We start from the raw sequence: 20,783 nt of genomic DNA, 5'->3' as shown, positions 1-20,783 counted from the left end.
CAATTATAACTTTAAACTTTTAACCTTTCACAGATTGCCTACCATGAGGACCAGTAAAGATTTCCTTCATGTGCAGCCATTTGAATTTTAAGAGGACCACACAAAATCACTCAGTGAGTAGCCAATCATGTTGGAACTGTTCACAGTTAACTAGCTTCAATATTTCGGGCTTTCTTCTTCACCTCAAAGTTAAAACAATTTCAAAGCTGCTCCTGCTATTTAATAGAGGGCCAAGTTGTAAATAAATTGGCCATGTCTTTCCACTGTGTTGGGGAGGAAGGTATTTGCTGCTTTTGTTCACGCAGCACAAAACACAGATATGAGCAGTCAGCATAACTGGGTTAGGTGAACTGAAGCATACATCGGAGCGTGTACATATTTTTGGAGGCCTTATGCAAGAACATACCGTATCTGAATCTGTCGTGCATGACACATCACTCCCATCCAGTGCATGCAACACTTTTACTCATGCATGGTCTTTAGCCAAGGCCAGTGCCAGGAAATAAGGCCCACTACCAAAAGCCACTTCATCACAAAGATAAGCCCTGAAAATGCCTCCAATAATTTGCACCCAGTCAGCGTCCCTGCCTAAATCAAGTATGGTGTAAATATCAGAGTGTGGCAGTGGAGCTGGCACCCTGGCGTGGGGTGTGACCCAAGCGGTGGGGCTGGCTGTGGGAGGGAGCGGTCAGCCCGTGGGCATCTGTGGGCCCCCAGATCCCCATCTCCCTCCAGCCCAACATCACTCACGCACAACTGGCTGAACGGCATCAGCATGGCTGCTTTCCACACATGGCACTAAATTAGCCGGAAAAACCGGTGCAATGAATTGGAAGTGTTGAGGGATGGACTGTTCTTTTTTTCTTCCTTGTGCTTCCCTTCTTTTCTCTCTCTCTCCCTGCTGCTCGGCGCAGATATCTATTCACTAGGCTGTTTTAAGTCCTTCTGAGTGCAGTGCCACTGAATGAGATGTTAATAATAACAGCGCTACGCTAGCACACACAGGGAAGGGGAGGGGTGGGGTGTGTACTGTCCAGATATGTTTAGGGGGTCACTGAATTATTTGCATCATAACAGGTAGTCACATTTAGACCAAGCTATGTAAGACACACACACACACACACACACACAAATGAGTGAGAGAGAGAAAGAGACACGTCACTGAGTATATGGTCAAGGGGTCCATGCCCAAAATCCAGCTGAGCCTATGACTCAGACACGTCACTGAGTATATGGTCAAGGGGTCCATGCCCAAAATCCAGCTGAGCCTATGATTTAGACACGTCACTGAGTATATGGTCAAGGGGTCCATGCCCAAAATCCAGCTGAGCCTATGACTCAGACAAGGTCCTGCATTAATAGACCAGTCCCCAGTGTTTTGCCTGATAGTTCAGGTGTCTGCTATTGCAGGATGTACATTATAATGATTAAAATAAACACCAATATCACCAATATTAATTTCCATTCTCTTGGTGAATCAATTTCTAATTACAGCAATGCTCTAATGAGGTTAAGTCAATTATGTTCAGCAGAATGGAAAGCAGAGTGCAGTATTAACTTTGTTATAAAAAAACAAAGATATTGAAATATATCTTTAAGGGCATCATTTTGTGTGTGCAGGACTTGTATTGCAGTACAACACTATTGCTGACAGAATTGCTTAATCACATTAGCACCATCAGCACCCCAAATGGTGAATCGATTGGAATATATGCTGATGTGTTCTTAATGTCTCTCAGCTAAAGAGATTAATCACGTGGATACAGTAGATGCTTGGATGCACTATATTGGAAAGTGAAAATATGATATACACTACAGTCTAGTATGCAGCCACAACAACCATTAAATTTATGATTTCGGTTTATAATTCACACCTACACACACGCATACCTGTTATGCCTGATATTAAAGCAATATGATGACAGTAGGAAATGTACTGTGCAACTGCCTAATTAGATGTACTCTTTCATTTCGCTCAAAATGGTAAAAAAAAAGACTATTCATGTCTACAATAAACAAGGAGAATCTTACATAATTAGTTCAATGTCACTGCCTCCATTAGTTCCACTGACAACACAATGCATTGTATTGGGAGACCTCATCAACTCTGTTATCATTTCATAGACACAGTCATAATACATAAAGGTTTAATCACCATTCCATATCAATGTTTGGACAAGGACCACCATCACAATAATAACAGCAACATCCAAATCAGAAGTGAGTTTAAAAACAGGAGAGCCATAACTACATTGTGCTATGAAAATAAAAATCATATTTTTATAAGCTATTTTTAAGCTAAATGGTAACCCTGGCATAACAGCCTTTAAGATGACAAAGGTACTGTAATTACGACTCCTGTGTTAAGCATTTATCTCCCTACATACAGCATGTAGCAGATGTATTAGAACATCATCACAGGCGCAGGGTTAGGCTGTAGGTATTAAAACATAATGACATCACAGGTGCAGGGAGGGCTGCAGCTCTTACCGTCCTGTGATGAGTAAGAACAGTGTCAGGATGACCAGCAGGGTGAAGCCGCCGACGGAAGCTGTGACAATGACCAACACCTGGCCCTGGTCAGCGGCCATGTCTGAAGCTTGGAAGAGAAACAGAACAGATCACAATGGGACACAGACACACACACACACACACACACACACACACACACACACACACAAATAAAAATAGACGCAGTCTAGGTACAGGTTACATATACATGCTCTCAGATAAGATAAGTGTGATGAAATACCCCAGTGAATACCCCAGTGCTTACAGTAAACTGTAATGTGCACTATCTAAGCATAAATATGAAAAATATGACATTGTGATTATGATTGTTTTTTCCTGACTGGTAACTGATGTTACTCCGAGGAAAAACCTTCAGCATTCTTAGAGATGCAATTCACTCTGAAATTACCATTTAAAAAGCAATTATTAATCTAAAGCTTGATTTAACATCCAGAAATGTCTTCAATTTCCCGTTATTACACTAGATTAATCATGGTTGAAAATAGAAACCTTCAGAAAAATATCACATATGATGCAAATCAATCAATCAATCAATCAATCAATCAATCAATCAATGGCAGAAAAAAACAAAGAGGAAACAAAAATAAAAGAAGAGAGGAGAGAGAGTGAGAGCGAGCGAGCACGGGGCGGGGGGGGGGGGGGGGATCAAGCACTGAGGGTGCGTGAGGGGAATTCAAACGGGCATCTCTGATGCTGGGCGACAGGGATGGACAGGGGTAATTAGCAGCCCTCGTTTGATGAAGAGGGGGACTGCAGATCTCAATAGCAGATTACTTCACAGGAACTTTAACCCAAGACGGGTCTGGTGCGCTCGGCAAAAAAGGTCTAATTAATGGAGTGTTGTGTGATTTGCAGTGAGCTAATGAGTGTTTTACGCAGGCAGAGACGAGCCACTGGAGGCTGGCGCGTCAGAGCAGCGCGTGGGGGTCGGTCAACCCTAACATAACAGTCTTTTCACAAAGCCTCCCAAAGCACTTCACCTCTCTCAAGCTCTCCTCCCACCACAGGCCCTCGCCACAGAATCAGCTCAAATAACCATGGAGAGGTGGAATGAGAAAAATGTTCAATGACCTGAAGACTACCTATTTATTACCTAAGAGATATTTATGGCATGGTGTCAAATATAAAATCATAATAAGAAATAAGAAAAAAAAATAAAACAAAAAGATAAAACTGATTGCTGAAATGCTTGGGGTACTGTGTGCGAGTGAGTTGGCGAGTTGGCCGGCGAGGTTATGGACATAATAGGTTCATGCTCTGTCTACAATCCACTGGCTCTAATTTGATTGTTCTCGAACCATTGGCGTTTATTGTTGAGAGCCAGTGAGCATCCCCTTTATCTGGGTGGCATAATGGCAATAAATGCCAGAACCTTTTTCAAATGTGATTATCCTTTATTTCCGCATGCGGGCCCGATGAATATTCAATGTGGCTGAGTGAGGAGGGCTTGGAGTCTGCCACGCAACAGGGAAAAGACCTGGCCCCACAGCAACAGCTGCGGCACACAGAGAAAAAAGCACCCAGCAGATGGGATGGCGTGCCGAAAGCCTTACCTTCGTCTCCCGTCTCAAACTCAAACTTGGGGCTGTAGCTGGTGTAGCCGGCGGGGGTCCGCGCGCGGATGTGGAAGACGTAGATGGTGGACGGCTTGAGTCCGGCGATGATGACACTTGGCACCTTGCTGCGCGTCGAGGAGTAGCTGAGCTGCTCGTGCTCCTGAAGGACACGCCAGAACAGACATGTGACCACCGGGCTCCCCAATGGCCACACCACATTTCCACGTCTGCATACGCCCAACACACAACTGCCCATTACAGAGGGGGTAGTTATTGTATAAGTATAAGTATATATACTCTTTTGATCCCGTGAGGGAAATTTGGTCTCTGCATTTATCCCAATCCGTGAATTCCCGTAATCTCGACGCAGTGAGCTGCCTGCTACAGCTGCGCTCAGGGAGCAGTGAGGGGTTAAGTGCCTTGCTCAAGGGCACAAGGGCCATTCCTACTAGTCGGGGTTCGAACCGGCAACCCTCTGGTTACAAGTCCGAAGCGCTAACCAGTAGGCCACAGCTATGTGTAATGTGTTTTACCTGAAATAGAATGTAGTGTTATTCTGACTGATGTAAGAGCCAATAGACAGCACAGTGTGTTCTGCTGTGGGGAGCTTCTGTACCTTTTCATAGTACTTGATCTCATAGTCCAGCACGGGCAACAAGGGCTGTTCCGCTTCTTTCCAGGAGAGGGCGATACTGTTCTGGGACGCCCAGTCCTTCTGCACCATGCCCACCAGAGAGGGACCTGTGGGGGCGCAGGAGAGGTTAGATAACCTGCAGCACCTCCGTCCATCCCTCCTACTCCCGCTCCTCATTAGTCTGCATTACTCCTGCTAATGAGAGGAGTCATATGACCCTGCAGATGACTGGGGGTCGCCTGCTTCACGGCCCTGCCAACACTGACACAGGACCACAGCCATCCACCAGGAGACTGCCAAGGAGCAAATCTCACCCTAATGTATTCCTCAAGGCCGGAGAGCAGGACACATCAACACTTGATCTAATTACCACATCTATTCTACACAGAAATATTGAGGACACTTTCAGACATAATACCGTAGTTCTACCACACATGCAAATAGATTGTGTCTGTGACATATTGTGTATGATGTAAGCCTCTCTTATCAAATTCCAGCCAGTGAAATCGATTCACAGTGTGAGACTCAGCAATTTTTCTGCGGCATGATTTCTTTGTGAGGCATTATTTGGAAGCGCAACACTGGTTAATCTGTCAGTTAAACAGATTCAGGTGCTGGAACTTTCAAACGGCCTCCAGAGTTTTACACCCTAATCCAGGATTTTACACCAATAATTTGCAATCACTGGGGGATGGGATATAACACAAATTTAAAGCAAGGATATTACACAGCTTTTATCCAGCCATTGCAATGCCAGAGCCAGACAAGTTTTCTTTACTAATTGAAAGCATGGATATTTGTCTGGGGATATTAGATCTGCGTGAATAATATTAATGGCCCAGACTCAATTTTCACTGAGTAAATGTGCACTCTTGGCACACTAAAAAAGCCATTGGGTAATAATAACGTTGGTGTAATTAATGACCCATTAGAACTATAATTGTGCAAGTAGAGAGGGAAGTTCTAAGAGATGAAATAGATGAAAATGACAAAATTGTGTGCAATACAAGTAGCCATTCTTACTGGGCTGCATCCTGACCTGTCCTGCTGACCTGTCCTACAGTACCTCCAACCCTAAATGATATGCCCATGGTATGAAAAGCCAATTTGCAGTATAACACAACCATGCGCACACACGCACACACACACACACACACGCACACACGCACACGCACAGACGCTAATCCTTGAAAACAAGAGAATCATCCTGTCTCTCCGACTCAGTCATGGGTAGTGTTGCCTTTTCCACCCTGTGCATGTTACAAGCTCACACACTTAGCATAGGTCAGCTCAAGGTCTGCGGACCCCTCTGTGTGTGGAGCAGGCTCGCAGTCCATCCTTCCCCTGATCCATTTGTTCACACTGCCCGTCTGCTGATAAGAGAGCGTTCGCACACAAGGCCGACCGTGAGAGAGGCTGCCACAGCCCGCCTGACCACCACTCTCATGCATCTGGCCAGAGCAATGAGACCGTTGCCAAGCTCCGCCAGCGCTGGACAACAGTCAGACCACCTCCCCCTCTGAGCTCAGCTCACCAGCTCGTGAGCAGCGTCTTCTATCTCATCAGGTCAGAGGTCAAGGCAAGCCAGCATGCCAGCCAGCACAGACTAGCATCTCCTTTCAGGCTATGTGTGTAAATGCCAGCAAATAACTCAGATGATGGGGAATTCACGCAGTGTTCCTCTGTGCTGGATTCTCTGCTCTGATTATGAGGGTCTGTGTCATAAGCATGTGCCTTTTATTATCACTGATCATAGCCAAGTTTCCAGGGAGGTCAAAGGAATTGCAATAGGCTCTGGTTTCAATATGGTGTTGCAGTATATTTACTCAACTGCTCTCTGAGAACAAAGTAAATATTGGCCTGCAAGACTGAATTAAATCAGATGGTAAGGACGGAGTATAAAATATTTAACATTTTACTGGCCCAGAAGTGCTGCTGGGTGTTTTCTACACCATTAATACAAGTTCAAGCATCCCCCTGTCAAATGAAACCAAATGATGTAAACTGCAAAAATCTTCTTAGATTGGATCTGGGGTAGTATTAGTAATAGTCTGGTGAATTTAAAGGATGTTGAAATATTTTTCACGAGAAAGTCCAAACATAAAATGTACTAAAGGTCAGCATGTTAGTTCAGTATTGCTTGTGCTTGCTGCACAGCAACTATAGTGACTGACAGTGACAGTTGTGTATGTGCGTATGTAGCACGCCAACACAGAAAATCACTGCCCACACATGTCTGACCAGTAATTCCAATGTTACAATCAAGTTTGACTAAGCCAGGGTATTCATTCAAAATAACAGCTGGCCAATTGCAAATATGTTACTTCATTGCCTGTGAGATCATTGAGCAGAGTGAGGATGTACAACTGGGGTTATTGGCACTCTGAATGACTAATGACAAAGATCAATTCCAATCTGCACTGAAAAATGTAAATGAAGATTTCTGTGGGGAGGAGTGTATATAAATCCACCCTCTGTCTCTGTAGCTCAGCCTTATGGTGATTCAGGGGCTCTGTTTCACTCCAATTAAATGTGCCATCTCCTTAGACAGTAAATGGCTGGGGCCATCAGGATTTTTCAAATGTGTGCCGCTGTTTATGGCAAAATAATTGACTTGATGCCAAAGCACATCATTCAAGAAGAACATAAATAGATTAAGAGGGGAAAAAAACAGATTCTGGTGCCTCTTTGTCATAAGAGAACGTTCCAAATGTCTTGTTCTCTTGCAGTCTAATTTCTTTGACTTTTAGTTTGGAGTTGTATATGCTGTGACATCATCCCTGACCATACTTTAGCAACTCAAACAAACAGAACACAAACAAAAGTAAAAGGAAATAAACATCACTATGTAATTGATTATATCATCACATGTTGTAGTTCATGATAAAGGCTGACACTGACACATTGCTTTATAAAACAGCTGCTCAATGTAAATCAATACATAAAACAAGATCCCAAAATATTGTTTCACATATCTGTTTCAATATTGCTACATGCTGAAAATAGAGGTACCATATGTTACCAACTGCTACTTGGCAAAGTAGCAAATATACAAATGCTATTTTGATGTGAATTTGAAGGCTCTGACAACCCCAGTGGGTAACACTTTATTTTAATGTGTCGCTGTTACAGTGTACTTACCTAATTAGGTACAGTGGTACAACCTGTGTAACAACATGTACTATCAGGTACTATCATTGTACTTGCATATTTGTGGGTACCTACATATAGTTTTTACATTGTAATACTGACTGCTTTTACAAAACTTTGCCAATTTGCCTAAATTTTCATCAGAGGCAAAGAGCTGACCTGAGACCTGCTGGATGGGGTAAATCGGGTCATGATAGATTTGATATACAAAGCATGCTTAGCTCTAGTCAAGGCCTCATTGTCTTCAGTGTACATGTAACAGCTGTGCTGCTACAACCTTGTTACTCTTTGATACAGTGGAATAAACTGGAACAGGTCTTGTCTTGGAACAGGTCTACTAATTCACATGTACTGTGTGGTGTAACAGCAGACACGTTTCAACACATCAATTACAGGATGCATAACATCATTGACAGGATGTATATATGTAGATGTAAGTACTTAACTGGTCCACTTTATTTTAATGGGTTTATTCCACTGTATCAAAAGAGTAATAACAGTATGTAGGGTAATGGCAGACATGTTCCAAGACACCAATGACACAACATACATGTAATATGTAATTGTAAGTACTTAACTGGTACACTTGATTTTAATGGGTTTATGCCACTGTATCAAAGAGCAATAAGTGTGTACCAACACAGTTGATACTGTATATGTACTATGTAGTGAATTAGTAGACCTGTTCCAAGACATCGAAGACACAACATACATGTCATATGTACATGTAAGTAATTAACTGGTACACTTAATAGGTTTATTCCACTGTATCAAAGAGTAACAAGGTTGTAGCAGCACAGCTGTTACATGTACTGAAGACAATGAGGCCTTGACTGGAGCTAAGAATGCTTTGTATATCAAATCTATCATGACCAGATTTACCCCATCCAGCAGGTCTCAGGTCAGCTCTTTGCCTCTGATGAAAATTTAGGCAAATTGGCAAAGTTTTGTAAAAGCACTCAGTATTACAATGTAACAACTATATGTAGGTACCCACAAATACAAATGCAAGTACAATGATAGTACCTGATAGTACATGTTGTTACACAGGTTGTACCACTGTACCTAATTAGGTACAGTAGGTACACTGTAACAGCGACACATTAAAATAAAGTGTTACCCCCCAGTGCTTACACCAATACACTAAAATAAGCACCTAAGGAAACGTGTTTGTGTCTTCACTTACAGTAGGTACATGTATCACACTCATTTCTGGGGAGACAATATTTTGACAGAAACAACAAATATCACAACCTCCCAGCTAAAAGAGGGGAAAAACATAACTCTAACAAAAAACATTGTTTTCACTGTGTGTTTCTGCAGAGACAAAACTCTCAAGATAAAACATCTGCTCACAGAGAGACCCCACACACCTCCAGCAGGTGAGAAACGGATGAAGTGAAGATCACATATCTCAGTGTTCTTTTCCACGTGCTCTCTGTGAGCTACAGCATTGGGCAAAGCTACTGGAATCACTAAGAGGCTGTCCTTGGGGCAAATGTATCAAATGCAACAGAACTGAGCGCAGAGAGAAAATCATACACTTATGGAGAGACCATTTAGAGAACTGGTTCAGCTCAAGTTGCTGTAATGTGACCATAAATTAGTGGGACACAACATGTATTTCCAACCTAAAAGCAAGTTCAACATGTCACATTAAACGGTGTTACGCCACAGATAAAATGGTATCGTATCTATTTCCGTTGTCCATTAGGCAGAGCTGTAAAGTGTTTATATAAATGGTCTCCCTCTCGCTCTGGCTGCCTGTGAAAAGGTACCTTGAAAAGCCATTAAAATTCCCAGCCAATTACAATGCTCAATGGATAGATTTAGCATTCAACCGTAGTTAAATTCACAAGCTAAGCTAGAGCAAACTAATGGAAACTCATTAAATGTGCTTGACCTGCATATGATTTTAATTAGCTTTCCTCCCCTAAAGGTTTCCATTAACTGCTTTCCAAAATCAATTCGGCCTGTATTGATGCCATACTATGTTTAAATGATTTTTGTGCTGTGCTAATGAATCACTAAAGAGAAACATACAAGTGTCAACCAATTAGTAAAGACAACCACTGCATGCAAACCTGAGCCAGGTCTGCAAAGCATTCAGCATTTTGGATTTACTGATGAATGGATAAATGGACTGATAATTTGAGATGACTTAATTAGATATTTACGACAATGTTCAAGACAACTTGATGAGGAAGTAAAGTTTTGAACTCTCATCCCTGTTCCCCAACATACAGTAAAAACACACATAGCATTATTTCTTCTGCCCTTCTCACAACTTGGAACCTTTCCTCCTCTTCCTGTGTTTTTGAGCAAACGCAGGACATCTCAGCTCCACCACACAAACCACAGGGGAGCCCCTGCAAGGCCTGTCAGCCTGTCAGGCCCAGTCCTCCCAGTGTTGGCCACTGGCACACTGAGCATGTTGTCCTCCTGGCCATTGGGCAAATGACCCATTCCTGCATGACTGCGCCTGACAGTGGCTGTGCAGACAGCACAGTTAACCACGCTGTAATTGTTAGACGATAAACAGAGAGATTTGGGTTGTGCATCCTACTTTCAGAGACAATCAGGGAATCTGCTGGATAATTAAAAAAAAGACAAACGCAACATTGTCAGCTTATTAATATATGGTCGGAACAAGAAGGGAATCTGACAGTGCCAGATCGATGTAAATGTACCTTTATTTCTGTATTTCTGTTTATCAACTTATCAAGAACTGTAATGGCCTACAATATTTCTACAGTTTCTCTTCTCCAAATCATCACAACGAAGGATTCCATTGTAACACTGATGTCCACAGACATGTAAACAGCCATCACTGTCAGCTATAGAGCGACTCATCATGCGCTACAAGTTTTCCAATGCACACGGTTCCCACTTCCCTTCAAGCAAGGTCAGAATCTGGTCTGCAAAAGTGAAATGTCATCATATCTTGATCAGCTGTGCGTGGACAAGTGCAGAGGGTGTGAGAAGGCAGGACAACTTGCCCAAGTTCAAATCCTCTTTGTCCTCAAAGTGAGCCACTTAATTGGAGAGTGTGGTGAAGTAAACTCAATCAAAGAGGTTAATTTAATATCGCTCAACGTCAGTGTGTTAACCTCCCCAGTAATCCTCTAGGCGTTGCATGGAATGAGGAGGACTTGGGACGGAGTGTAATGAATATAATTGTGGCGTCTCTGGGGATTGGGAGGGCACGCACGGTGCCCAGGATGCCTTGGCTCTGTGCAGAGGAGGGTGTGTGTGTGTGTGGGGGGGCTAATGATCCCAAAAGTTGATCATCCCCTGGTGGGGAGTCATTAGACCATGTGCACAGCTCCTGTGATGTTCGCTCTTGTGAACGAGTTTCTGTTCGGCCCGACTTTCGGCACTCCACACAGGGCTGTCTAATTGGACTTTTTTTTCACCCTGCAGGCTGAGGACCCCGCTCACCCCAGCAGCAGGGTACAGTTTCTATCGAATTTAGCTGTCCTTGTGTGTTATAATAGCAGGGAATCTGCTCTTTCTCTCCCTCAGTCTCGCTCTTCTGTCTCACTCTCTGTCTACCTCTCCCAGACTATCTCCCTCTCTCCTCTTCTCTCTCTCTCTCTCTCTCTCTGAGGGTTTCGGCTTACTGCACTCTGCTTTTACTCCCTTTCCGTTTATAGAATGACTTCAGTAAGGACAGACTTTCATTTCTTTCACCAAAGACCCATTGTCTGAGCTGCCCTCTTCACCCTCAGCAAAATCCATCTGCCCAAGGTCTGAGCTGTGCTGCTCCTTTTCTATGCTGACGTGTTGTGTACCGAGGAGACATCATGTCTTTTTTAAATATACCATTTCACCCAAGTGTGTCCGATGCTAGGCCTAATCAAGGATTCACTCCTAGAAAATATAGAATTTAATGAGCTGTATCTATAATCAGCCAGTGGAAGAATAAATGAGATGTTAATAAATGGAATTAATAAAGAGTGTTGCTTCAGGGGCAGTTTACACAGATCCCAGGAATCAAAGATGTAGTTGGTTATTTATGTCTGCTGTTGGAGCTCTGGGAGTTGAGGTTAAATGTAGACTTGTAAACTGTTCAGACAGCTAAATATTTCACTGGAGCCCAAACTATGAATACCAGAGCCAGTACTCCAGCAGAGCTGGTGCACACCTGTGATTTACACTGGTAAACGGGCTCCTTTGCCTTACAGTGCACAACGCAGCAGATGTTCCTACCACGAGTCATGTCCAATTTATCATCTGTATCTGCTGAACACAGCGGCCCGTCCTGGTGTGGTTAACAGTTAATTAAGACAATCAGTCATGGAACAGAGAGTCTGAGAGAGTCAAGCTCCTCTCTTTCTCACTTTCTCTCTCTCTCTCTCTTCTCTCCATCACTCTCTCTCTCTCATGCTGGAGGAGACTAACAGGCTAAGTGCCCTGACCATCTGAGCCTCACCCAGAGTCATGACATGGGACACTGAGCTGCGAGACAGGTAAGAGCAGGTGAGTTGCACATTTTAATTGGGAACCAGGCTACAAGATGATCCGTCTGCTTTTCCTGAACTGGTAATTTGGAAATGCAATGAGGTGTTATAACAGGCCAGTGGAAGCAGCCTTGGACCAGCCCTCCGCAATCAATACCAATTTGCCCCTCTTTCTCAGAGGTAATTAATGAGAAGAATGGAATTATCTCACTGTTGCCAATTTATGTCCAGCCCCACCAAAATCCATCCCATGCCGGAGCTTAAGTGCTTTATTAGGGAGGAAAACCTGATGGGGAATGCCTGTGTGAACTGTCTTATATCCATAGGAAATAGGATTCTTTTTACGATGCGCCATAAAAGCAGGATTTGATTCAGCTCACTGCAACAAACTGAATAGGAGCGTATTCATTACTAATGGTCCTCTATTTAATAAGGGGATTATTTGTCTTACTAGGGTGAGGGAAAAGACGACAGAAAAAAAATAAAGGCCTGACACTTTCCAGAGATCTTAATTACAGCAACTATACGCCAGACATTACACCAACCCAGTGGTCTCCAGAGGCCTATTTTGGGCACTGTCATTTTACTGCACTCTGTCGTTGCCTGGCATCCAAGATAGAGAGAGGAGGAGAAGTCAAGTGGCATAAATAGATGCCCTTCTGCATCTCTTGTGTATCAGGCCTCCCAGCCACAGAGACTCCCATCCTTTCCCCCTGACTCCCCCCAGCAAAGACTACATCCAGAATAATGGAACTGCAGGAGTAAGCAAAACTGTTTCTCAAAAGGCACTTTGGATGCATTGTAAGTGGCGCAGACTAAATGTGGGCTGAATGGAGTAAGCTGTGAAGTATCTGTCTGTGGGACTATTTCACTGCTTCTTAGAACAGTAAGACTGCTGATTTATTACAGCATGTCACAGATGGAAAAGGGAGTCTTTTAACCATAGAAACATAAATGCATAATGATTTCCCCTTTAGTCTCATCACGGGTCGGGTCAAGTCAAGTCAAGTCAAAGTTGATCAATTCTAAAGCTGATTTCCAAAGCAGTGCTGAGGATTTGACAATCCAATCTTTTGGTACTACAGAGCATTTTTCACAATAATAATACCAATTAATTTCATCGCAGAGATCTCTGACAGTTAGTTACAGTATTTGACTTGGAAATGAAAGAGCACCATAACCTATTATGGTGATTAGAGAAATAAATGGGGCACAGTCTTTCAGGTGTCAAATAATAAGATTACATTTTAGCAGCTCAACAAAAAATGAGAATATTAATCAAATATCTTTTTTGCTTTAAATGAGCCAATCCTTAAAATAGGATAGTCATTAGGTGAAAGGAAATGGACCTTGCAGTGGAAAAGATTTTTGATAATAATAATAATACAAGCATAAATCATGTCAAGCTGAAGACATGCCTAATGACATTACATTAACGTTACTGTCTTTCCCACCTGCTCTGAATATAACACTGTATCTGTGTAATTGGAAAAGAACATATTATACAATTCTACACATGGCCATTTACCTCACAATAACACATGGAATCTAGGTTAAAAGCTGTTCTCTTATTTATTTGCTCTTTCATCTCCAGGTATAACGAAATGACCAAATCAGAGATGGCTGAGCTAGTAACACCTTGTACATGAGAATATCCAGAGGTGTTTCCCCCTCCATCGTTACTTACTCCCTTTAACATCGTTGCTAATAAGGAGATGTACTTAATTGCCTAGTCTGTTCTCACTACCCACAATTACCCTTTAACAGTTCTATGGGACTTTTACTGCTTGTTAGCACAGCAACACATACACACAAACATATACACATGAATCTATTTGGTAAATAGCTGTGGCTGTAAATCGCTGTGTGCTAATCTGCATTGAGATAATGTTCAGGTACACCAGGGTGTCTAATTCCAACCCCTGCCAGCTGTGACATGGAACCTCTCCTCACCCCTGACCAGCACACTGCATGCCTGATCAACAGCAGCCATTTTGTTCTGCCGTCTCTGTGGGCATGGGCAGCGATTAGCGGTCCTGATGAAGCTATGGTGGCATCAGATCTATCTATCTATCTCTCTCTCTCTCTCTCTCTCTCTCTCTCTCTCTCTCTCTCTAACACACACCCTTTTTTCTCGCTCTCTCCTTCCCACCCTTGCTCTCTGCAGGGCTCGACCAGCTGCACCCTGAGCTCTCCTGGAGCAGGGCGAAGGCCAGACAGATGGCTCGCTGTGAGAGACGCCAGCAGGCCCAGTCACAGGAGGAGGACTGGTCAGGCAAAGGCCAAGGGTAGGAACAGGCCTGTACTGATCTAGCCCCTTCTGATGGGCAAAGTTAAAAAACCAACAATATGAAGAAAACAACAAAGCACAGTCCTCTACAAAAGGAGTGTTGTCAACAGCTACAGCAACACCTGCCTCTCCCTCTCTATCTCTCCCTCTCTCTCTCTCCCTCCCTCTCCCACCCTCTCCCTCTCCCTCCCTCTCTCCCTCTCTCTCTCTCTCCTTTGCTGGCTGCCACGGGCCAAGGGCCTGTTCAGTCAGGAGACGTGGGGAGTTGCAGCAACAGATGTCTGTGGCTTGTCAGCCTGGGCATCCTGCCTCTCTCCACAGAGCTCCAACTCCCTCTTCTCCAGTCCTCCCTGCTAGAGCAGCCAGACAGCCACCAGCACCTTCCTCACATGTCCACATGACAAACAACCATGATGGGGGTTGGACAGGTACACTCCAGGTAGGTAAAAATACATAGATTTTAGTCATAACCTAAAATTCCATTTTAATTTTCTAGATGCATCAACATGCACTGCCATGCCTAGTGCATCTAGCTTCTATTTATGTTACTGCACTGATTTGCTCTGTGGATGCTTACAAAGCACCAGAGCCGGACAGTAACGGAGTACATTTACTTGAGTACGGTACTTGAGTAAAATTTTGAGGGATCTGTACTTTACTCAAGTATCATTTTTGGGGAGTACTCATGACTTTACTCATGACACTACATTGTAGAGAGAAATATTGTACTCTTTACTCCGCTACATTTCTATTCATAACTGTGAGTACCCGTTACTTCTTCTAAAAAAAAAGGAAAAAAGAAAATTCTAGGAAACCCTCAATTTGTTGTTTCCCTCTCAAACGTGATTGGATTGTGCAGGCACCACTGATTGGGACAGCCTATCAGCAATCACCTTCAGCTTTCCGCCAAAGTCAACTCCATGGTCAGATTTAGATAAGAGACGAAACCATGGACGAAACAATGGATGAAGACGCAGCAGGTTACTGGATGCCGGGAATGTGCCAACCCGTGGCCCCACCTCGCCAGACTATTTCAATTTGCTAAATGAGTTAATGATAGTTTTCGCTTCAAGTGTTTCAATTACAAAATAGCATTTTGTATTTGAAAGATGTATTTTAAATACATGTATTAGAAATACTGCCCATCCCTGGCAACATGGTAAAAAGATGAAAATTACTTGATTTTACTTTTTTAATTCCTTTTACATTCTCCACATTAACATTTTTCATAACTCCATGTAGGACGTTTCTGTACATAAATGTAAGCACTGTGGCAGTAGTAATGCAATATTTAGAAAATGTACTCTTGTACTCTTGATACTCAAGTACTTTTAAAAACAAATACTTCAGTACTTTTACTTAAGTAGACATCTGACTGTTGTACTTTTACTTGTACTTGAGTAAAATTTAGCAAGGGGTATCTGTACTTTTACTCAAGTAATGAAGCTGTGTACTCTGTCCGCCTCTGCAAAGCACACCATTGATTGCCCTGCCAGAGGAACCATCTACGTATATCCTCCACTACATGTCAAGGTCCTGTTCATCCTGTTGAGACATGTTTTCCTATACTGACCAGTGGAGAATACATGATCCCTTACATGACAAAAATATTAAACTTATCACAAAGAATAACATTTGATGCAAAAAAGAGCAGACATACTTTTAAAAGCATTCTAAAGTAGTGGATGGGAATTATTCAACAACTCCTACAGTCTGGAATGTTCCATTCACTTCCCTGACATGAGCTGTATCGGCTGAGCCGAGGACCAATCCATAGCAAGCAGGGCCAATCACTCTGACCTGATAGGTTTTATAATCCAGGTTCAGGATCTGAGATGGCAAATTACGAGTGAAGGCAGCCAGAGTGAGACAGCAGTCACGCCTCTCCTCGGAATAGAAATGTCCCTGTGAGGGGAACGTGCCGTTGGCAGGAACATGAAGTTGGTGCTCAGCCCCTGGACTGTGATCTTTCTGAGTTTAGCTTAGTGGTGGCTATCAGTAAAATTCCACTTGATTAAAACCAAATATATCCTCATTGTTTTATATCCTGTAGGAGCTGCCTCTCTGTATGACTTGTGCTATAAATAAACAACATTCACAATGATTCTTAATACAATTTGACTTGTAGATATTACTTACCGGTAATATTCTTTCTATTTTAGGATTTTTATTTGGAGCTTTCTCTTGGGAAAATGACAATGCTATGCAATGTGTTTTTTGTTTGCTATATTTGTAAACACTCAGACAGGTAAACACTTAGTTGATGCCTGCAGAAGAGATCAACCCACTCCAGAGATTGGAGCACACTGTGGTACATTAGTGGAACAGGGGGACCTTTCACACAAAACAGATAAATGAACTTTTACCCCAGTCTCGCTTTTGTAGCAAAAATGACAAAAATAAAACAACATGAGCCAAAATAATTCCAGCAGCTCTGAGCTAAAAGGACAAACATTATGTTCTGCATTTAGTCACCTACAGAGCTAGGTTCTCATTGCCAGAGGCAGCCAAAAGTAAAAGCGTCAGGTATTTCATTGACACACAAAAACATAAATAGACATACTTCATCTAATAACACCTATGCATCAGTCAAGTCAATTCAAGTCAAGTCAGTTATTATTTAGTATAGCAAATTTAACATGCACAGAGTGCAACCCAAAGCGCTCCACATACAAGACATTGACAAAAAAAAAGAAAAGACAATAAGACAAAAAATGCCAGACGGAGCGGCGTAGTCGCCAGCGTTGACACACATGACAAAAACATCAGTATTCCAGCACACAGTGAAAGACAAGGAGTGAAGTAATTATCCAGTAGCAGTTTAGCAACCTGTGAAGACAACACTAATCAAAGGTTCTCTAAAAAACACTTCCTCAAATCTGTAATAAAAAAATGCAAATATGAGTAAAATCAAATAAGTCATACATGAAATAAGACATATCATAAAAGGAAGCAATTAAAGATAGTATGGGATGCCTTCAATACAGGCATGTTTCTTCAAACAGAACAGGTAAAGTTTAGAAGGGTTTAGAAGAGGCATGTACAGCTGATCTGAGAACTGGTTGGAGGCCCTAAGCAGGCCAAAGCGTCTCTCCATAAGTCCATAACTCAGTTATAAAATGGGTTTGGCTACTTAGCTGCTTAACTAGGGGAAAGTACTGTAACAGAGCTCTTCCGCTGTTTCTAATTGACTTCCACTGCAACCCCTCCAAATATAAGTATGTCAAATGTCCCTTTTTTTAACTGGTGAAATATGATATGTCATCTTACATCTTGTCAACAGATTCTTGGATTGACTGAAATTAGGCAAGAAGGTATCAAGCCTAAAGGTAACTTATTACAAAAGTCAACGTCAACCACAAGAAAGAAATAGATGAGGCAACTACTGTATGGCCTCTCTTCAGACCAAGGCCTCATTTCTACCATTCCCAGACAAAGCCTAGACTGGTTCAAAGCCTCGTCTCTGGAGCCTCCCCGTCTGGCTTTGTGGGGCTTGTGAGAGCCGGTGCCGTGCCCATGATAGCATATGGCTGTGTGGGCTAAGAAGAAGAAGAAGAAAGGCCCAAGTCAGCAGGCCCAAGTCAGTGTCTTAGTGTCTGAATTTGAAACTGGCAGACACACACACACACACACACACACACACACACACACACACACGCACACACACACACACACACACACACACACACACACAGACACACACACACACACACACAAAGTTTCACAAAGAGAAATAGATCAACAGAGAGTGAGATGACTAGAATAGGGTCAAGAAAAAGTGAGACAGAAAGAGAAAGAAAAAAGATGCAAACAGGACACTAATGCTGCGAGGTGAAGAAGATGGACGGGTGAAAAGAGAGAAGATGGACAGGAAAAAAAGAAATGAGAAGTGTGGTAGAGAGTGATGGAAATCCTGATGAGAGAGCTTGAGGTGGGAAGAGTCTGACGTGAGGACGTGTGGAGTTTCCCTGAGGCATGCTCTGTGTAGTGGCCAAGGCTCTTTCAGGGCGGAGGCAGCCGTGTCTCCAAAGCTAGTGGCTGGGCTTTGTGCTGCATCTCCTTGGCAATGCAGCCGGAATGAGTGCACTCTCTCTCTTAATCAGTGTGCCGTGTCCCCCCCACCCCCCCCCCCCCGCACTGCCATGCCCACGTCCCAGGGAGGCCTGAAATGGCAGGCTTCACTTGGCAACACTGCCAGCCACTGAGTATGAGGTGCAGTTAACACTCCACATCTCCCCTCGCAACAACAACTCTATTGAGCATTGCTCTTTCAAAACACGACGTCTTGGGAAATTACAGCAAGAGGGAGCAGGCTGCCTCTTTTAAATGAGTAGTGCGGTTATTTATTTATCTACCTTCAGGGACCGAGTTAAAATTCTCATGTCTACTTTTGTAGATAGGCTCTCGAAATTGTGGTAGAGGCGACTGCTCCTTGGGACCAAAATACATTTATAATATAATAGTTTTATAATCTGTAACAGCCCTGATTCATCTGCTTCATTTAAAGACACAATCAATTCCAAGCAGCGCTGTGTGCTGCGGAGGAGGACGCTGGGATGGACGGAGACGGACTGCCTGCCCACCGTCTCTCACCTTGCGCGCCGTCCTGCCTCGTGGCCTTTGTGAGACCGTAGGGCGCGCCCGTGCCAGTTTAGTGATTCATCATATCCAGCAGACTAAGGCTGGCCTCCGGTGTGAAAGACAAATTAAACACTGGCATCTGTTGTGAGGTGAGGAACGAGGTGTGTTTGATGGCTTTTGTGCTCATTCTCTGTGCTCGCTCCGTAAATCCCTAACTGTGTATGTTTACAAAGACCAAATCCCCAGGCTAGAAAATCAACAGAAATAACAGCAGGATCATCTGCCCATCTGCCCTGTCTGGGGCGCAGTGTTGTGTTAGATGGGTAATTGGATGAAGGGTTGTTGCTATGACCAGAACCTCACAATTTTGAGTGCTTTTTTGTGTGTGGCATGGTCTCGAGTATGCCGGCTGCCAAGAGTAAATTACAATATTATGGATTCCTCCCAAGCCCTCAGACTGGGGGAGAGAGGAGGACATTCCACTGCTCCATGCTGCGTTGTCACTCTGGTCTCTGGGGTTGTCACACTGACTGTCTCCCCCACCCAGGAAGCTCGGCAGCAGCTCTGACAGAGACATGTCCTCCCATGAGGTGACGGGGAGAGCCGTGTTCCTGTTCCTGTGTCTCACTGACACACCACTCTACTGTAAACCTAAATCCTCCACTTCCCAACCCAGCAAAAGTATTGCATATACTGTAAGCATTACTGAGGGAGAGCTGTGAAATGTGCATCATGACCTAACATAGCCATGCACCCGTGTTTACAGAAGCTGGTAAACAGAGTCTAATTAGACAAGGACAACAACAGCACGCCAATTTGAGGGACGGTGAGAAAAGACTGAGGAAAAAAAGTGTCAAGATGTGTTGTTCAAGACTGCATTATTTGCTAGATTTTCCAGAAACATGGTAATATGATGAAAGTAAAATAAGAAAATCTTCACACACGTGCTGACACACACACACACACACACACACATCTAAGTGACTAAAAAGTCATATGAAATGAGGCTGGCTCGATTTAGGAAAAACCTCGACTTTGACTTTGACTGGCTGGTGAAGAGGAGAGAGAAAGTGAGATCACAAAAATAGCGCGTGGGCGTGAGCGTGAGCGGGCAAACCGGAGCAGAGTGGAGGGAGGCGCGTGTCCTACATTCTCAGCTCCAGCCATTCGTCAGGACCCCAGGAATGAGATTCAGCACATCGCGGGTGCCGAGACCTTGCAGTTAGCGGACCCCCCTGGTCTCCCAGCATGCCCCGCTGTCTCTCTCTGCTCCGTGGCAGGCTGATAGGGAAAAGGTCAGGGCCATAATCCTGCCTGCTTGGTGTCCCCACCACTGATGGATGCGCTTTCTCCGTGAGCCGTCATGTGCTGGCTTCAGACGACAGGCAGTCAATAGGTGCCGGTAATGAGAGACGTCCATTTAAATCGCTCGTTTTCATGCTGGCCGAGTCCCTTAGGATCCCCTGCAAGCCCACCTTAATAGGGTGCGCATCAATAAGGCATGCTCTTAACACCAACGCCATTGAGAAGTGACACGGCGATAACACAACACAAACACATGGCCGCCATGGCACAAA

At 43.6% G+C, this 20,783-nt stretch overlaps 1 protein-coding gene across 2 annotated transcripts in view; it reads right to left on the bottom strand.

Annotated features, from left to right (window-relative positions):
* Positions 1–20,783, bottom strand: part of LOC143100433 (ephrin type-A receptor 6-like) — a 105,591-nt gene that overhangs the window by 16,264 nt on the left and 68,544 nt on the right. Inside the window, exons 6-8 of one of the 2 annotated variants that reach the window (XM_076263608.1) lie at positions 4,705–4,858; positions 4,086–4,248; positions 2,491–2,599 (exon numbers count right to left, since the gene is read on the bottom strand). In XM_076263608.1, coding sequence (XP_076119723.1) covers positions 2,491–2,599; positions 4,086–4,248; positions 4,705–4,858 — 426 coding nt within the window. The remainder of the gene's footprint in view (positions 1–2,490; positions 2,600–4,085; positions 4,249–4,704; positions 4,859–20,783) is intronic. The other variant, XM_076263609.1, reaches the window with a different exon arrangement.

The sequence above is a fragment of the Alosa pseudoharengus genome, unplaced genomic scaffold (assembly GCF_046254945.1).
Source record: "Alosa pseudoharengus isolate Yale_2024_CS ecotype anadromous, Long Island Sound unplaced genomic scaffold, YU_APseudo_1.1 YU_APseudo_1.1_scf_3, whole genome shotgun sequence".
Classification (NCBI taxonomy): Eukaryota; Metazoa; Chordata; class Actinopteri; order Clupeiformes; family Clupeidae; genus Alosa; species Alosa pseudoharengus.
The sequence above is the reverse complement of the archived record's forward strand: the minus strand, read 5'-3'. Positions and strand labels throughout refer to the sequence as shown.